This window comes from Nycticebus coucang, chromosome 4 (genome assembly GCF_027406575.1).
Source record: "Nycticebus coucang isolate mNycCou1 chromosome 4, mNycCou1.pri, whole genome shotgun sequence".
Classification (NCBI taxonomy): Eukaryota; Metazoa; Chordata; class Mammalia; order Primates; family Lorisidae; genus Nycticebus; species Nycticebus coucang.
In genome coordinates this window covers 52,436,068-52,452,615 of record NC_069783.1, presented here as the reverse complement: position 1 = coordinate 52,452,615, position 16,548 = coordinate 52,436,068, and the positions used below count along the sequence as shown (strand labels likewise).

Genomic DNA, 16,548 nt, shown 5'->3' with positions numbered 1-16,548 from the left:
GGGTTATCTTTAGTTCAGCCTCAAAATCGTGATTTTGGATGTGTACACATGTAGATGAATTTTAAATGCAGAAATCCACATATTGAAAATAGCATAATTGAGAAGTCATTTTATCTCATTGTATCAGATGTGTTAGAGACCAGTAAATGTTTACACATATATTGCTGAGACATTTTTTCTTTTTTGCAGAGTTGGTCAAACGCCATGCTGGGGTGCTAGGACTTGGTGCATGTGTTCTTTCTAGTCCTTACGATGTTCCTACCTGGATGCCCCAGCTCCTTATGAATCTCAGTGCACACCTGAATGATCCTCAGCCTATTGAGGTACAGTTATTCCCCTTTTTTATACATATCAGTGGTGTTTTATAAAAAAAAGTTTTAGGGTGGTGCCTGTGGCTCAAGGGAGTAGGGCGCCGACCCCATATACTGGAGGTGGTGGGTTCAAACGCGGCCCCTGCCAAAAAAATCTGCCAAAAAAAAGTTTTATACTTATCAGTGGTGTTTTACCAAAAAAAGTTTTGCTAATAATTTCCTATACACTATGAACTTATGCTTTCATAAAGCTACTGGTTCTACCAGGGCCAAGTCTACTCACCAATAATTAAACTGATCTCTACCAAAAATAGAAAAATTAGCTGGGTTTGGTGGCGCATGCTTACAGTTCTAGTTACTCTGAAGTCTGAGGCAGAAGGATCGCTTGAGCCCAGCAGTTTGAGGTTGCAGTGAGCTGGGATGAGGACGCTAGCCTGGGAAGTAAACAAAACAAGGAAATTTACAGAGACCTTGCTGTCACATCTATTTGAGATCTTTTGCTAGCAAGGAAATTACTGTAGCTTCTATGCCCCAGACCCTGTTCAATGGAAGTAAAATATTGTTAGGATACATCTTATGTTTCTTTTTTTTTTTTAGCATTTTATATTTGGAAAGTATCTCATTGGGAGCTAATACTAAACAGGAAATTATGATGGTATCAGTAAGAATACCTGTTTTAAGTGTAATCAAAGACCAATGACTCTATATCCTTCTGAACTTTGTATATAGATGTAGTGTGTATTGAAACTGGTTTAATAATGTGATGTAAGTTCCGATGGTTTTTCCTGAAAGTGAAGCTAGTAATTTAGAAATTTGATTTGGGAAAGTAACATTGGTTTGTTGGTTTGGAGCACTTGTTAATGTGTGAGATTTGACATCTAGAGGGATTATTACTTAGCTAAAGGTATCCTTCATATAGCCCTGGTTGTTCAGAGAGGTTAACGTGTATGTGGGTTGCCTACTCTACAGATGACTGTAAAAAAGACCTTATCCAATTTCCGAAGGACACACCATGACAACTGGCAAGAACATAAACAGCAATTCACTGATGACCAACTGCTCGTTCTCACCGATCTCCTTGTGTCACCATGCTATTATGCATAGAAGGGTAGGTCAGCAAAGTTATGAATTTGAAGAACTGACATTCTTAGGCAGATGTCATTGGTTTGGTGGGCATTTATAAATTTATTCATTTTGCTGACATTCCTAGATGTCACTGTTTGAATAAAGTTGGGTTAGGCAGTGGTTCTGTTTTTTTAAACAACTTTTGCTATAGCCACTGGAGATAAGTTTCCAAAAAATTTTTCCATGCCTCCTTCAAGTATTAAAAATGAAATTGACGTGACTGCTTTTGGACTTTATAAAGTGGCCTGAGAATAGTTAAAGAAAAGAAATCTTACCCTTAGTTGCCTTTGGGGTGGGACCTGAACATGTTGGTCACCTTGAGGACTCCAGGTTCCACACAGTTGTGGGAACGTTTCATCTAGATTCTTAAGTACTTATTGCCCACTCTATAAAGGAGGACTCAGAATCCTTTCTGCTGGAATAGGAAGAAGAAAAATTTTATTTATTGAGCTTTTAGAGTTGGATATCCTGTTACCTAATTGAAATTTTTTCCTCCCTGATGCAGATGCGTAGTCCTCACTTCAAGCTCTTTCCATCAATCCCAGATCCTCAGGTACCATCCGTGCTGGCTCTCTGCAAGTTTTAAAACTGCCTCTGTTGACATCTCATCATTTTGGTGGTTTCTGTGTTTGGTCTCGTTGGTCTGCGTTCCACAGGTTCTCAGCTGCCATTTGATTTCCTAACTTGTCCGCACTTGTTTCCACAATATTGATCACTTTTTCTTTGAGGCATCTGACAAAGTCACAAAGTCTCTGTCTAGAAATAATTACCCAGTATGATCATGGCATCCAAGACCAAACTGAGTCTAGGAACTCATTAAGAAACAGTTTACTTGGAATGGAGAATACCCATCTATAATACAGGTCCTGTCATTTCATTCATCTCAAATTGTTTTTAATTCTTCCAATGGCTGTTGAGTATAGATGGTAGTAGTGCTATGAACCATAAATCTGAAGCCTTGAAACCCTTGGGTCTGGAGAGCCATGAAGAGGGAAGGAAAGGAGGGCAAGTCTAGAACCTAACAGCGACCTGATGGATTGCTCGACCAAGGCACAGAAGTGAAATCTGTGTCCATTCGCTTCCCACAGACTGGAGTCCTTGGTGCTGAATAGAGCCAGTTACTGAAAATTGGGGGTTTGGTGAATAAATTTTTGATTGATTGTTGTGTGTGTATACGATGTGTGATTTAAAAAATAAACAGCAACACCAATAAAAACCCTGACTGGTTAGTTTTTACCTGTATTCTTTACAAATATTGTTTGACCCTCTTTGAAAACTGTTACACTTCACCTAAATGGAAGATTGCTGTGTTTGTGGAAATTCTGTAATTTTTCTTTCTTTCGTTTCCCCCCAACCCATTTTTGCCTGCAGAATCGAGAGACTAATAAGGCTTGATATTTAATTGACTTGTTTAATATATGTTACATAGATGTAAAAGATTGTATAAAATATAGAGATAGCATTGGCAAGACTTTGTACAGATGCAACCTTTTACACAAAACCATTGTGTAATTAATTTGTAAAGATTCACATGTAGCTCTTTATTATAGTGATCTGGGGCTTTTATACCCATTGAATGCCATATTTTGTGTTTTTAAATTATTTTCTTTATTTTTTCATGTTACAGAAGCTGAGGTGTGGGTTTTTTTTTTTTCCATTTATCATTAGAATGTCTGAATTCCTATGTAACTTTTTTGTGTGTACCTCTCAAAGCTAACACCACATGTTTGCCTATGACAAATTTATACAGTGCAAGGTACCTTATAGGTTGAAATAATTCACAAGTTGGTGAATGTCATCTTGCAACACATCCTGTACAGTCTTCCTTAAAGGAACACTACAGTATATTTTTTAGTATCTACCTGCTGAATGAGTCAATACAGACCTAAGCACAGCAGTGGTCCTGGTACAGTATTTAAGTGTCGGCATACACAGGCCTATTCCCTGTATAGAGTAGTGCCAAACTGATTATTTCAATTGTGTAACTAGTTTAAAACCCAATAAACAATTGTTTTTAACACCTGGCTTTTGTCTTCATTAAGAAGAGAAGACCTTGGTTGGCTGTGCCTCATGGATTCCTTTTGTAGCCATACATTTAGATGGGTAAATTAATGCCCTCTGATGGGGTAGATTGTCCCCAGGAGCTGTTCTACTACGGTATCGATCATGTAGTCACTAGCCTTGTGTGACTATTTACACTTAATTAAAAAAATTATTTCTGCATTCTCACTGGGCACGTTTTCAGTGCTCATTAGCCACATTTAGCTAGTGGTCACCACATTGAATGAATGGAATGATTTTCTATTTTATTGAAATTTTGGATTTTAAATATTTGATTCTCCATTTGATGTGCCAAAGAATCACAAGGGAGTGTGTTAAAATGTAAATTCTGAATCATTGTTTCTAGGTCATAATATCAGCACCTGCTCTTGAGAACATACTTGGATTAGTGAGACTTCACATTATATATTGACCACTTAAGCTTTTTCTAATTCAGCTGTGTGACACTATGCCTTAGCAATGGGTCTTAAAAGGGAACTTTAAAAATAAGGTATCAGATACTGGGTGCCCACTATGGTCACTAGGCTCCTTAATGAAAATTCCTGTGGGTGGGGCTCAGGCATAACCATCTTTTAAAATCTCTGTTATAATTCATTTATTTCAGCCAGAATTGAGAATCACTTGTGAAGATTCCTAAGTTCCATTTCAGACCTAAAAACAAAATAGCTTAATCTGAATGCTTAACATGCTCCCCAGGTGATTGTGATGCCAGGTTTAGAAGTTGCTTATTACCTTGATATTTCTCCCAAGCTGATTATACTGTGAATTAAATTTTCTACTCATGGTCTTGGGAATGAAAGGGATGGCTGCTATTGTCTAAGATCTTAAAATACACGGGGCTTTAGAAAGATGGAAAAGGACTGAGCAGGAACTGAGTTAAGGGAGGCAATAAGATTTACTGGGGGAGAAACAGATCAATATTTGGAGGTCATTACTAATTGGAAATGGAAAAGAAAATGTCAGTTACTATAAGGGTAGGTGACTGGTGAAGGAAGGATAAAACTACCAGTATAAACCTGTTAAGGGTTTAAAAGCCAACGAAACTTTAGTTTTTGAATAGATCCTTTAAAAAACTTAGAATTTGCAAATCATGTTTCTTTTTTTGTTTTTTGGAGACAGAGTCTTATTTTGTGGCCCTCAGTAGAGTGCTCTTGTGTCATAGCTCACAGCAACCTCAAACTCTTGGGCTCAAGTGCTTCTCTTGCCTTAGCCTCCCAAGTAGCTGGGACTACAGGTGCCCACCACAATGCCTGGCTATTTTTTTTTTTAGAGATGAGGTCTCACTCTGGCTCAGACTGGTCTCGAACTCATGAGCTCAGGCAATCCACCCACCTCAGCCTCCCGGAGTGCTAGTATTACAAGCGTTGAGTTGCCATGCCTGGCCCTTGAAAATCATGTTTCACCTATTCTCTTAATATGAATGCCTGAAAGTTTAGTGCACATATACAAACATAGTAATGAGAGAGTTATTTTCCAATTTTTGAAATACGTGGCATTGCCAAACCCTTTAAGTTGTGAGCCACTTTTGTGATTAGTGTGGCCAGAAAAACAAATGAAGAATTTTATTTTGCTTTATTGAAAAAATTAACTTTTGGCTCAGCGCCCATTCTCAGTGGTTAGGGCTCCAGCCATATGCACAAGGGCTGGTGGGTTCAAACCTGGCCCAGGCCTGTTAAACAACAATGACAACTACAAAAAGAACAACAAAAATAGCCAAGCATTGTGGTGGGCACCTGTAGTCCCAGCTACTTGGGAGGCTGAGGCAAGAGAATCACTTAAGCCCAAGAGTTTGAAGTTGCTGTGAGCTGTGATACCAAGGCACTCTGCCGAGAGTGACATAGTAAGACTCTGTCCCCCCCCGCCCCCCAAAAAGAAAAAATTAGCTTTTCCTACATAGTTGTCATACTTTTGTGTTACTAGCACATCGTAATTGTTTTTAAGTAGTCCTTCATTGTTGAACATCCAGGTTTTCAATTCTAATCACACTGCAAGGCAGATTTTCATACTTTTTCATGTTTTAAAACAACTGGATTTTATAGACAGTTTTAACCTTGCTGAATGATTCTAGTTTTGTGACTTTAATGGGTCTTTGGTTTCCTCCTCTACGTTTCTAGAATCCTTCACAACTTGTGAGAGTTTTTTTCAGTCTGAGGTCATTTCTCCCATAGGTGTAACTAATGGCCTTGATCCAACCCTGTTGTTATCTCCCTTCATACCATGAAAGGCCTCAAATTGAGCTGGTACTTATGCAGTAACCAATTTATGGACAGGTGTAAGATTCTGGTCAGAATTTCCACTCAAAATGCTAATAGTTCTTTTTCTGTTGATTGTTTCTCGGACCCAAGTTCATCATTACTAACAGCATAACACATATTGCAGGTAGTTGAGGAGTGGTGTATGATTTATGTTGAAATTAATGAGCAAAATTCCTTAAAGTAATTTCTAAACAGAATTCTGATAGCATAGTCAACTCCTAGATTGAATACCTACTTGATAAATTAAAAACCCCTCTTTTTTCTCAGTGAAAGCATGGGAACTGGGAAAGAAAATATATGCATAAATCAAATTCTTTGGTACTTTTTGGTAGCTCTTTAGAAAATTACACTTATAGCCCGCATGGTGGTTTATGCCTATAATCCTAACATTCTGGGAGGATCTTTTCAGGTCAGAAGTTCAAGACTAGCCTGAGCAAAAGCAAGAGGTAGCTTGGGTGTTGTGACAGACACTTGTAGTCCCAGCTACTCTGGAGGTTGAGGCAGAGGGAGCAATTGAACCCAGGAGTTACTGTCGCAAAAAAATAATAAAATAAAAAATTACATTTAGCCAAGATGGAGATTGCTGTAGCACCGTTTTAAGTCAATTATTTAACCTGAACAGGAACAACTTTTTGGTTTTCTGGTACCAGAGTGAAGGAGAGGGCATCCAAATAACATTTTCTATTTCTAAAAAGCAACTCTGAGAAAGGTAATAAGATCTTTGTTAGCCAGGTTGGGACACTGAAGGGAAGAGTTTTTTCTGGTTTTATTGTACCCGTAATACTTAGGAATATTATTTGATGGCTCAGAGTAAAACCCATTTTAGGAGTTCATTATTTTGGGCATGTATGGACTTTAGGAGAATAAGAGGGTAGTAGCTTTTGTGTTCTTGCGTGTTAAAATTGGCCCAGCTATATAAGTAGATAGCACTATCGCTTTTCAAGACTTTATATATTGAACTTAGTATTAAATAATTTAAATCACATTATTTCTTGGCTTGGTCGTTTACTTTTGACTTTGCATTTGTTTCCTGTAAGTTATTTCCCTTACTGAATTCCCCCAGTGAATTCATACTTCTAGAGAGAGCTTAGGTAAGCTAAAGTAGGTTAATTTTAATTCTAATGACTTGATTTATAAATTCTAGGTTCCGAAGTTCCAAAGCGGACGATGGTACTTTATGAGAAAAAAAGTTAGCTGCAGCCTAAATGAGAAGCTACGCAGACCGGCTTGAAAGCGCAGGGACCGGGGAGAAGCGGGCCGGGCCCCTGTCCTTCCCCTCTTTCCTCCCCACCCGACCTTGCTCTGGATCTCAGCTTCTGCTGATCTCAGGGATCACGACCCCCAAGGTGCGGGGGCGGGCGGGGTCCGGCGGAGGGGGCGGCGCCCTCGCGGCTCGGTGACTGCGCCCGCGTCTCGCCGCGACTCCCGGGATGCGCGGAGGCGGCGGCGATGGCGAGGATACCTCGAGCCCTGCAGCATCCGGGCCGGCGGGCGGAGCTGGGGTCCGATCTGCGGGATGGAGGAGGAGGGGCGGCGCTGCGCCCACCCGGCAGGTGAGAGGCGGTGGACCCCGGAGAAGGAAGCCCTCTCGGGTACAGGAGGGCCGGCCCCGGAGGCCCGCGGCTGAGCAAAGAGCGCGGTTGCGCAGGGCCGGCTCGGCCGCCGTGCACCTGCTCCCTGCGCGGCCTGCGGGGAGCCGTCTACCGGTTCTTGTCTGCCCCAGGCTCTGCCAGGCCGTGCAACCCCGGGCCGCCGCCGGTACCTTCGGCTGAGCTCTGCTGACCCCACCAACCCTCTGCCGATTCGAGCAGCCTTCCCCGGCGGGGCCTAGGCCCTCCTTACCATCACCTCTCCCACTCCGGGAAGCCCTCCTCCTTTGCCATCCCCATGCCCAGGGTTGACCTCCCCTCCCGCAGTTTCCTGCCCCACTCCATGGCCGTTCCTCACCGTGTCCTCAGGGAAGGGGGCTCCGCAGCCTCTTGCCTTATCTCTCCCATCAAGTGACCCAGTACTTATCTTCCCCACCCCATCTGCTGCTCCGCTTCAATTTAGTTCAGATGGATAGGAAAAGCAAAGGCTTTGATATCAGGTACATCTGGCTTGAATCTTAGTGACCTCGGGCACTATCTAACCTCCCTGAGATTTTCCTAATCAATATAATTACAGTAGGGATAATAATAGTAAAGAACCTGGTCTTTTGTGAGGGTCAGGCTCTGAAAATGCTTTCCCTGCTGGGACTTAAAACATCATAAGGGAGAAAAATGGGTTGCAAGAATTCAGGTCAGGAGATGACTTATAAAAGCGTATATAAAATGTTTTAATGTTTACTAAAAGATAAAAACAGCACACTAGATTATCAGAAGCTCTTTACACATCTTAATGGGAAATATTTGCCACTGTACAATAAATCCTCATTTCCTATAATTTGCGGGCTACTTTTGGATCCCTCCTTACCTGTCACAAGATGTACGTCAATTCCTTCTGTCTTATTGTGGCTAATGTGCTTGCTTAAGACTGGTTTTCAACTTAATCTTCCTGATTTTATGACTCTAACCCCATCTTCCAGGACCTATTCATAGGAAATTAAGGAGTAGCTTGTGGACCTGCATTAAAAATAACATTGATAACCTTTATTTAATATTCAGGAATAGTAAATCGGTATTAATTTACTCCCTTCTTCACTGAGTTTTATATTTCTGCCATCATAACTTTATTCCAAACTGTGATCTGAACTTCTTCTTTCTCAAGAGTTGGCATTGAGACCTGGGTTCACTTTCCCTCCATTTCCTTTATTGCTCCTAAAGTTTTTCTGTGGAAACCTTTTCTCCTCTTCTGTCTTCTGCTCTTCCTCTTTTCTCTTCCCAGCTGCTGCTGTTTTCCTTTTTTTCCTAATCATCCCAAGAGGAGTGATTTATAATTACCTTATAGACTAGAGCAGGGGTCCTCAAACTGCGGCCCAGGGCCACATGAGACGGTGTGATTGTATTTGTTCCCGTTTTGTTTTTTTACTTCAAAATAAGATATGTGCAGTGTGCGTAGGAATTTGTTCATATTTTTTTTTTAAACTATAGTCTGGCCCTCCAATGGTCTGAGGGACAGTGAATTGGTCCCCTGTTTAAAAAGTTTGAGGACGCCTGGACTAGAGAAACAGTAAAATACAAAGTGTGCCAAAAAGGTATGCAGAAGTGTGTGTGTGTATAAATGTCTGTATAGATGTGCACTGTGTCAGATATAGAGGGGTGTGTATATATATGTACTTGTATATAGTAGAGTTTATAGATCTGGACTGTGTCAGATACAGATATAGTGGTGTGTGTGTGTGTATATATATATATATATGTATAAATAACAAATACAATCACACTGCCTCATGTGGCCCGCGGGCTGCAGTTTGAGGACCCCTGTATATAGAGGAACAGTAAAATGCAAAGTGTGCCAAAAGGTATGCGGAAGTGTGTGTGTGTATATATAAATGTCTGTATAGGTGTGGACCGTGTCAGATACAGATATAGAGGGGTGTGTATATATATGTACGTGTGTGTATAGTAGAGTTTATAGATGTGGACCGTGTCAGATACAGATATAGAGGGGTATGTATATATATGTACGTGTGTGTGTATAGTAGAGTTTATAGATGTGGACTGTGTCAGATACAGATATAGAGGGGTGTGTGTGTATAGTAGAGTTTTGGATTCTAGAAACTTTCAGTGGGGAATGGATTGCAATACCTACTTTGTGGAGTTATTGTGAGAATGAAATAAAGTTAGATGTAGAGACTATAACATAAGTGCCAGGCATGTAATAACCACCCACTAAATTATAGCTCCTGCGATTATATTCTGATCTGGGGATCTCTCCCTTGATTCTTTGCTGTTCTATTTAAGATGGTGGTGAAGAGGGTGGTCTTGGAAGAACAACTTGCGTAGGTTTAAATCCTTGCTCTACCATTTTAAGTTAAATGGTCTCTGATTTGTTTCCTCATCTGCAAAATGGAGGTATTATACTAATTATTTCAAGGTTGTGGTGAGGATTCAGTAAGCTAATAATACGGTACTGTGGAGCACTGAGAACAGTGCCTGGTACATCACAGCACTCCATAAAACTTATATGCTAATAATATTACTTATAATGATATTGCCATTATTATTTCCTAATCTAAAATTTTCCTTTTTAAAAAATTTCTTGAGACTGGGCGTGGTGGCTCACACTTGAAATCCTAGCACTCAGGGAGGCTGAGGCCGGAGGATTCCTTGAGCTCAGGAGTTGGAGACCAGCCTGAGCAAGAGTGAGACCCAATCTCTACTAAAAATAGAAAAATGAGGTTGGCATTTTGGCAAGTGCCTGTAGTCCCAGCTACTCGGGAAGCTAAGGCAGGAGGATGGCTTGAGTCCAGGAGTTTGAGGTTGCCATGAGCCATGCTGACACCAGGGCATTCTAGCCTGGGCAATAGAGCGAGACTCTCTCTCAAATAAAAAAAAAAAAAAAAATCTTGAAAATTTAAAAATTTGTTGAAAAAAATTTAACTGCACAAAAAATGAAACTTACCTCTCAATTTCTCCAGATTACCCGCTTGTTCCTTCTGCCTGTTGTCCTTGACTATTGTTGCTGCCTCATTATCTCATTTCCCCCTCAAAACCCTCCTTTCCAAATGTCTCCTAGCCGGGGCTCTTTATAACTTCCATCATCTGACTTCATTATTACTCAATTACTCCTCATTTTTCTTAGCAGCCTAATTCCAGACTCTTCATCCTCCTGATTTCCCCAGACTGAATTCCCTCTTCACTCTTCTTCTCTTTACTTCTAAAGAGGAAAAACTTAGAGGTGAGGGCATTGCTAGAGACACCGGTATCACCTCTCTGTTCTTCCCACCTCTTCAAATTGGGTTTTTCCTTCTACCTCTCTTTTCGTAAGCTAACCCCAATCCTCCAATGAACAATTAAAAAAAAAAACAGCAAATACAGAGAGTGCCAGAAGCAGCTTGTATTAAAATTGTAATACTCAAGTCATATCTGACTTCTGCGATCACAAGAGTTACAAGATACAATATACAAGATAACAGATGTCATTGGTATACATTGAGTATTACAATTTTAATGCAGTTTTTCCTTAAAATGTGTATGCATTTTTTTTGGCTCCCTCTGTAGTTGTCCTTCTCACTATCTATATGTGGAAAGGGTTCAAAAATAGGTACACAATCTTTAATTGGAAACAAAACTATCCTTTTTTTTTTCTTTTATTTCTAACCATCAAGAAACAAAAGTTTAGGATTTATATTTTTCTCTCTCAGGAACTTTTTTAATGGAAAGTCCAGAAATGTTGGTCTCACTTTCCAGTGGAGAGATTTATCTGTACCATGTGACCATTAAGAATGTAGCTGAGGTTATGTTTTTCCTTAATGAAGGATACCAGTCAGGTGCATGGATTTCCCAGGACTCATATTTGTGTGATAGTTACAGGCATGGCTGTACCTGTTGAGAAATGCTGAGAGATTTCTGTATTAGGTAGTCGGTAGCTGCTACTGGGAGCCCCGGGTAATACCTCACTGACCTGGCCCAGTCCTCTATACTCCCTTGATCCAGCAATGAAAGAGTTAATAGCTGCTAGCTAAATATTTTCAACATCAGCCCTAGACTTCCCCAGTGCCATTGGTTATTCCTAAAATGTTGCATCAAAGTGAATGCTTTTTGGCTGCCAAAAGCCTAGTGCTTTTTCCAGGGAACCGCTTAGTCTGTCTCGCAAGAAGCATCTTTTGGGAGCAGGCTGGGGACCAGGCCACTCAGGGCTTTGGGGTTTGGAACAAGGTAGAAGATTTGCGTGAGTATACATTAAACTTCTTGCAAAACAGAAAAAGAAAAGGTTAAGAAAGGAAAGAAAGAGCGGGAAGGTAAGTCTTTTCTCTTACTCCTCATTGTAGCATCAGCACCTAGCATCATGATGCTGGCCTGAGGCATACCATAATCCATGAGGGAATGAGCACAGGAACGGTGCGGGCCTCCTGCTTCCTCCTGGATATTCCTGTTGGGATGATGGCAACTCAGATTTACGGAGCAGTTTAGAGTTTACAGAGTGCTGCTTTGTACCTTGTAAATCGTGAATATAATTCCAACACCGCCTGTTACTTCCCTTTTTCCCTCTCAAATGTAGTTTGACACAACGTTTTTTCCAAAGGAGGATGTGCAGTTGGCTGAGAAATCTCAAGGTGGGGGAGAAAATGACAATCTGGGATATAAAGGATCCTTCCTAGGGAAAGAAGTAAGATTTGTTAGTGATTTATGGGAATTAAATAAAGGGCCACATTATGCACCAACAGTACTCCCCAGTTTATATTTCAAGCACATACTGTTGTTTTCCTCAGTCCCTGTGCTGCAAAGGTTTATTCCCCTCCCAGCCTGTCCGTCCCCACTCCTCACCTTTCACCCAGCTGGCTCCTGCTCACCAAAGCTCCCTTCATCCTTTCCCAGGCCTCTCCCCAGGCAGGCTTCCTGTCTTCTGGGCTTCCATAGCACCCTGCACCCACAAAGATGTCTCCAACTGGACTGCGATCTCTGAGATGGAGAGGCTGTGTAGTCTATATCTCTAGTGCCCAACCTGGAAGTATTTCCAATAGTAACATATGCACACCCCTCAAGCAAAATCTCAAGGAGCAAGGGCCAGGGATCTTCTTTCTAGGTGATAAATGTCTTAACATGCTCTTTGGGTGATACTTAAATTTGTTTGCAAACCACTATGTCATAAAACTGAAAATTAGTTGGATGCGTGTATATATATATATATATATTTTTTTTTTTTTTTTTGAGTCAGAGTCTCATTATGTTGCTCTCAGTAGAGTGCCGTGGCTTCACAACTCACAGCAACCTCAAACTCTTGGGCATAAGCGATTCTTTTGCCTCAGCCTCCTAAATAGCTAGGACTATAGGCACTTGCCACAACTCCCAGCTATTTTGTTGTTGTTGTTATTGCAGTTGTCATTGTTGCTTAGCTGGCCCAGGCAAGGTTCGAACTCACCAGCCTCGGTGTATGTGGCTGGTGCTGTAACCACTGTGCTATGGGTGCCAAGCCAGATGCAGGTGTTGATGTCTTTTCTGTTTTGGGCTCTGTGAGGAGAAATGCTTTCTATGCACCACCAGGTCAGAGCTGAAAAATTCTAGTGCTTTGGTGAATAATAATGAGAGGACTGTATACATTCCCTCCTGTGTCTGCATTAACCCCTTTCTGTTTCTGGGTGTGCGTTTTTGTGTGCAGGCTTTTCTGCCTCGGGCCTCTTTGGTCACATATCATTCATCTGTGAGTTGAGGCCCTGACTCCCTTCCCACTGAGTGTTTGGGGGAACAGAAGAAGGAGACGCTTCTCTTTGAAGATGAACTCGACAGACCACCTTCAGGATGCCCCCAATGCCACCTCGCTGCATGACCCACACTCCCAGGGAGGAAATAGCACCTCCCTCCAGGAGGACCTTCAGGACCTTGTCCACACAGCCACCTTGGTGATCTGTACTTTTCTACTCACCGTCATCTTCTGCCTGGGCTCTTACGGCAACTGCATTGTCTTTCTGTCCTTCTTTGATCCAGCCTTCAGGAAATTCAGAACCAACTTTGATTTCATGATCCTGAACCTGTCTTTCTGTGACCTCTTCATCTGCGGCGTGACGGCTCCTATGTTCACCTTCATGTTATTCTTCAGCTCAGCCAGTAGCATCCCGGATGCTTTCTGCTTCACCTTCCATCTCACCAGTTCAGGCTTCATCATCATGTCCCTGAAGATGGTGGCAGTGATTGCCCTGCACCGGCTGCGGATGGTGCTGGGGAAGCAGCCGCATCGCATGGCTTCCTTTCCCTGCACTTTGCTCCTCACTCTGCTTCTCTGGGCCACCAGTTTCACCCTTGCCACCTTGGCTACCCTGAAAACCAGCAAGTCCCACCTCTGTCTTCCCATGTCCAGTCTGATTGCTGGAAGAGGGAAAGCCGTTCTGTCCCTCTATGTGGTCGACTTCACCTTTTGTGTTGCTGTGGTCTCTGTCTCTTACATCATGATTGCTCAGACCCTGAGGAAGAATGCCCAAGTCAGAAAGTGCCCCCCTGTAATCACCGTTGATGCTTCCAGACCACAGCCTTTCATGGGAGCCCCTCCACAGGGAGGTGGAGATCCCATCCAGTGCACCATGCCGGCTCTGTATAGGAACCAGAATTACAACAAACTGCAGCACATTCAGCCCCATGGATATAACAAGAGTCTCAACCAACTGTCCACCCCTGCAGCCAGCCGACTCCAGCTGGTCTCAGCCATCAACCTCTCCACAGCCAAGGATTCCAAAGCCGTGATCACCTGTGTGATCATTGTGCTGTCAGTCCTGGTGTGCTGTCTTCCACTGGGGATTTCCTTGGTGCAGGTGGTTCTGTCCAGGAATGGGAGCTTCATCCTTTACCAGTTTGAACTGTTTGGATTTACCCTTATATTTTTCAAGTCAGGATTAAACCCTTTTATATATTCTCGGAACAGTGCAGGGCTGAGAAGGAAAGTGCTCTGGTGCCTCCAGTGCGTAGGCCTGGGTTTCTTCTGCTGCAAACAGAAGACTCGACTTCGAGCCATGGGAAAAGGAAACCTTGAAGTCAACAGAAACAAATCTTCCCATCATGAAACAAACTCTGCCTATATGTTGTCTCCAAAGCCACAGAAGAAATTTGTGGACCGGGCATGTGGCCCAAGTCACTCAAAGGAAAGTGTGGTAAGTCCCAAGGTATCTGCTGGACATCAGCACTGTGGGCAGAGCAGTTCAACCCCCATCAACACTCGGATTGAACCATATTACAGCATCTATAACAGCAGCCCGTCCCAGGAGGGGAGCAGCCCATGTAACCTGCAGCCAGGAACCTCTTTTGGATTTGCCAGTTCCTACACTACCATGCATTACCACACCACAAATGATTTAATGCAGGAATACGACAGCACTTCGGCCAAGCAGATCCCAATCCCCTCCGTTTAAAGTCATAGAACCTAGAAAACCTTGTGTAATTGGTTTTTCTTTCTGATACTAAATGACTTTTTAAAAACTGTGAGATCAGTGGCAGATCAAAACTTAAAAGATTCAGCTAAAATGTCGGCGGCTCTGACTTTCTTTTGTCCAAAGTATTAGTATCTTTTGATTTGCTTTGTAGTTTCTTGACATTTTAAGATTTGATATTTAGATTTTTACCCTAATCTGTGCTCCCGTCTTTTGTACTGAACCTTTAAATAGATACCAGGAATGATTATACTACTGTGTTAAAATAGAAAATCAACTGATTGATTATTTGGGTCAATGTTATGGGTCTTCAAAGTATATATGGGCTAGATTTTTAAAAGAAAAGGAAAGTCTGACCTTTGTTGAGCTGTTGTTTTTTTAACTGAATTATAAATTTTGATTTTTTTTAAATTTACTGAAATAGGGAACAATATGTCTTATTGGCAGCAGGTTGATTTGAATAAATAACACAATGCTAAAGTAGGAAACCAGAAATTTATTACCTATAACTCCTTACCAAAAGCATTCATACTGGCATTAGGTACTTTATTTTCATAAGACAGTCAACTAAGAATATAGTATGATGATTATTGCCATATCCTACTATGGTATTATTTTATGTCAATTGAGTAGCGATATCATTCTTTTCAAAAGAAAGATGTTTTTACCTATTAAAAGTGAATTGTTTTAAATTCAGTGTGAAGTGCACACCTGTAGTCCCAGCTACTTGGGAGGCTGAGGCAGGAAGATTGCTTGAGCCCAGGAGTTTGAGACCAGTCTGGGCAATATAGTGAGACTATCTGTATTTTTTTAAAAAATGAATTGTTCTGGGCGGTGCTTGTGGCTCAGTGGGTAGGGCACCAGCCCCATATACTGAGGGTGGCGGGTTCAAACCCGACCCTGGCCAAACTGCAACAAAAAAATAGCTGGGCATTGTGGCGGGTGCCTGTAGTCCCAGCTACTCCGGAGGCTGAGGCAAGAGAATCACCTAAGCCCAGGAGCTGGAGGTTGCTGTGAGCTGTGATGGCACCGCACTCTACTGAGGGTGATAAAGTGAGACTCTGTCTCAAAAAAAAAAAAAAAAAAAATTGTTCTATTTTGGAATGATCTCATTCAAGAATCCTAAAGAAGAGGACTGCGTCAGCAATAGAGGTGTACTGTTCATAGGAGAGTGGGCCTGCCTGCACTATCCCCGTGGGCAGGATGGTGTCATGTGACAAACGAGGTGAGCTTTGCTGTGCCTCAGTCAGTCTGTATTATGGCTTTACAAGACGCAGAGATGGTTTTTGTTTTATTTCTGTGTGAAAAGAGTTTATTAACCACCAGACAGCATTCAGATAACTATTTAGAAATAGCTTCTTTTTTTTTTGGGCGGCGCCTGTGGCTCAGTCAGTAAGGCGCCGGCCCCACATACCGAGGGTGGCGGGTTCAAACCCAGCCCCGGCCAAACTGCAACCAAAAATAGCCGGGCGTTGTGGCGGGTGCCTGTAGTCCCAGCTACTCGGGAGGCTGAGGCAAGAGAATCGCTGAAGCCCAGGAGTTGGAGGTTGCTGTGAGCCGTGTGACGCCACAGCACTCTGCCGAGGGCAATAAAGTGAAACTCTGTCTCTACAAAAAAAAAAAAAAAAAAAAAAGAAATAGCTTCTTTTTGTTTTTATCTATGGGTATGGTAGAAAAATTCTCAAGATCTATTTTTAAATGTAATGTTTTATTTCTCTCCATTAAACTTCAACTGGAAATGGGAAGGAAGGAAAAATAGATGAAGTATTTCTATACCTGAAAATAATTTTATTATATG

The 16,548-nt window shown here is 41.9% G+C and overlaps 2 protein-coding genes across 5 annotated transcripts in view; both read left to right on the top strand.

The window, feature by feature from the left end:
• PSME4 (proteasome activator subunit 4) overlaps positions 1 to 2,652 on the top strand; it is a 105,195-nt gene extending 102,543 nt beyond the window's left edge. The window contains exons 45-47 of the mRNA XM_053589913.1: positions 190 to 323; positions 1,281 to 1,419; positions 1,942 to 2,652. Coding sequence (XP_053445888.1) covers positions 190 to 323; positions 1,281 to 1,415 — 269 coding nt within the window. The 3' untranslated portion in view covers positions 1,416 to 1,419; positions 1,942 to 2,652. The remainder of the gene's footprint in view (positions 1 to 189; positions 324 to 1,280; positions 1,420 to 1,941) is intronic.
• A 4,419-nt stretch (positions 2,653 to 7,071) lies between these two features.
• On the top strand, positions 7,072 to 16,113 carry GPR75 (G protein-coupled receptor 75). Of its 4 annotated transcripts, none has more exons than XM_053589921.1 (2): positions 7,072 to 7,305; positions 12,995 to 16,113. In XM_053589921.1, exon 2 carries the CDS (start codon positions 13,110 to 13,112, stop codon positions 14,730 to 14,732), a length of 1,623 nt encoding a protein of 540 aa, XP_053445896.1. In that variant the 5' UTR covers positions 7,072 to 7,305; positions 12,995 to 13,109; the 3' UTR covers positions 14,733 to 16,113. The 4 variants fall into 4 exon arrangements, with proteins under 4 accessions (XP_053445896.1, XP_053445897.1, XP_053445898.1 ...); XM_053589922.1 differs by lacking the exon at positions 7,072 to 7,305 and adding an exon at positions 11,483 to 11,566; XM_053589923.1 differs by lacking the exon at positions 7,072 to 7,305 and adding an exon at positions 11,501 to 11,636.
• Positions 16,114 to 16,548: the final 435 nt, after the last annotated feature.

Coding starts and splice junctions, on each gene's coding strand:
- GPR75 (XM_053589921.1), top strand. CDS start 13,110: ATGAACTCGACAGACCACCTTCAGGATGCCCCCAATGCCACCTCGCTG.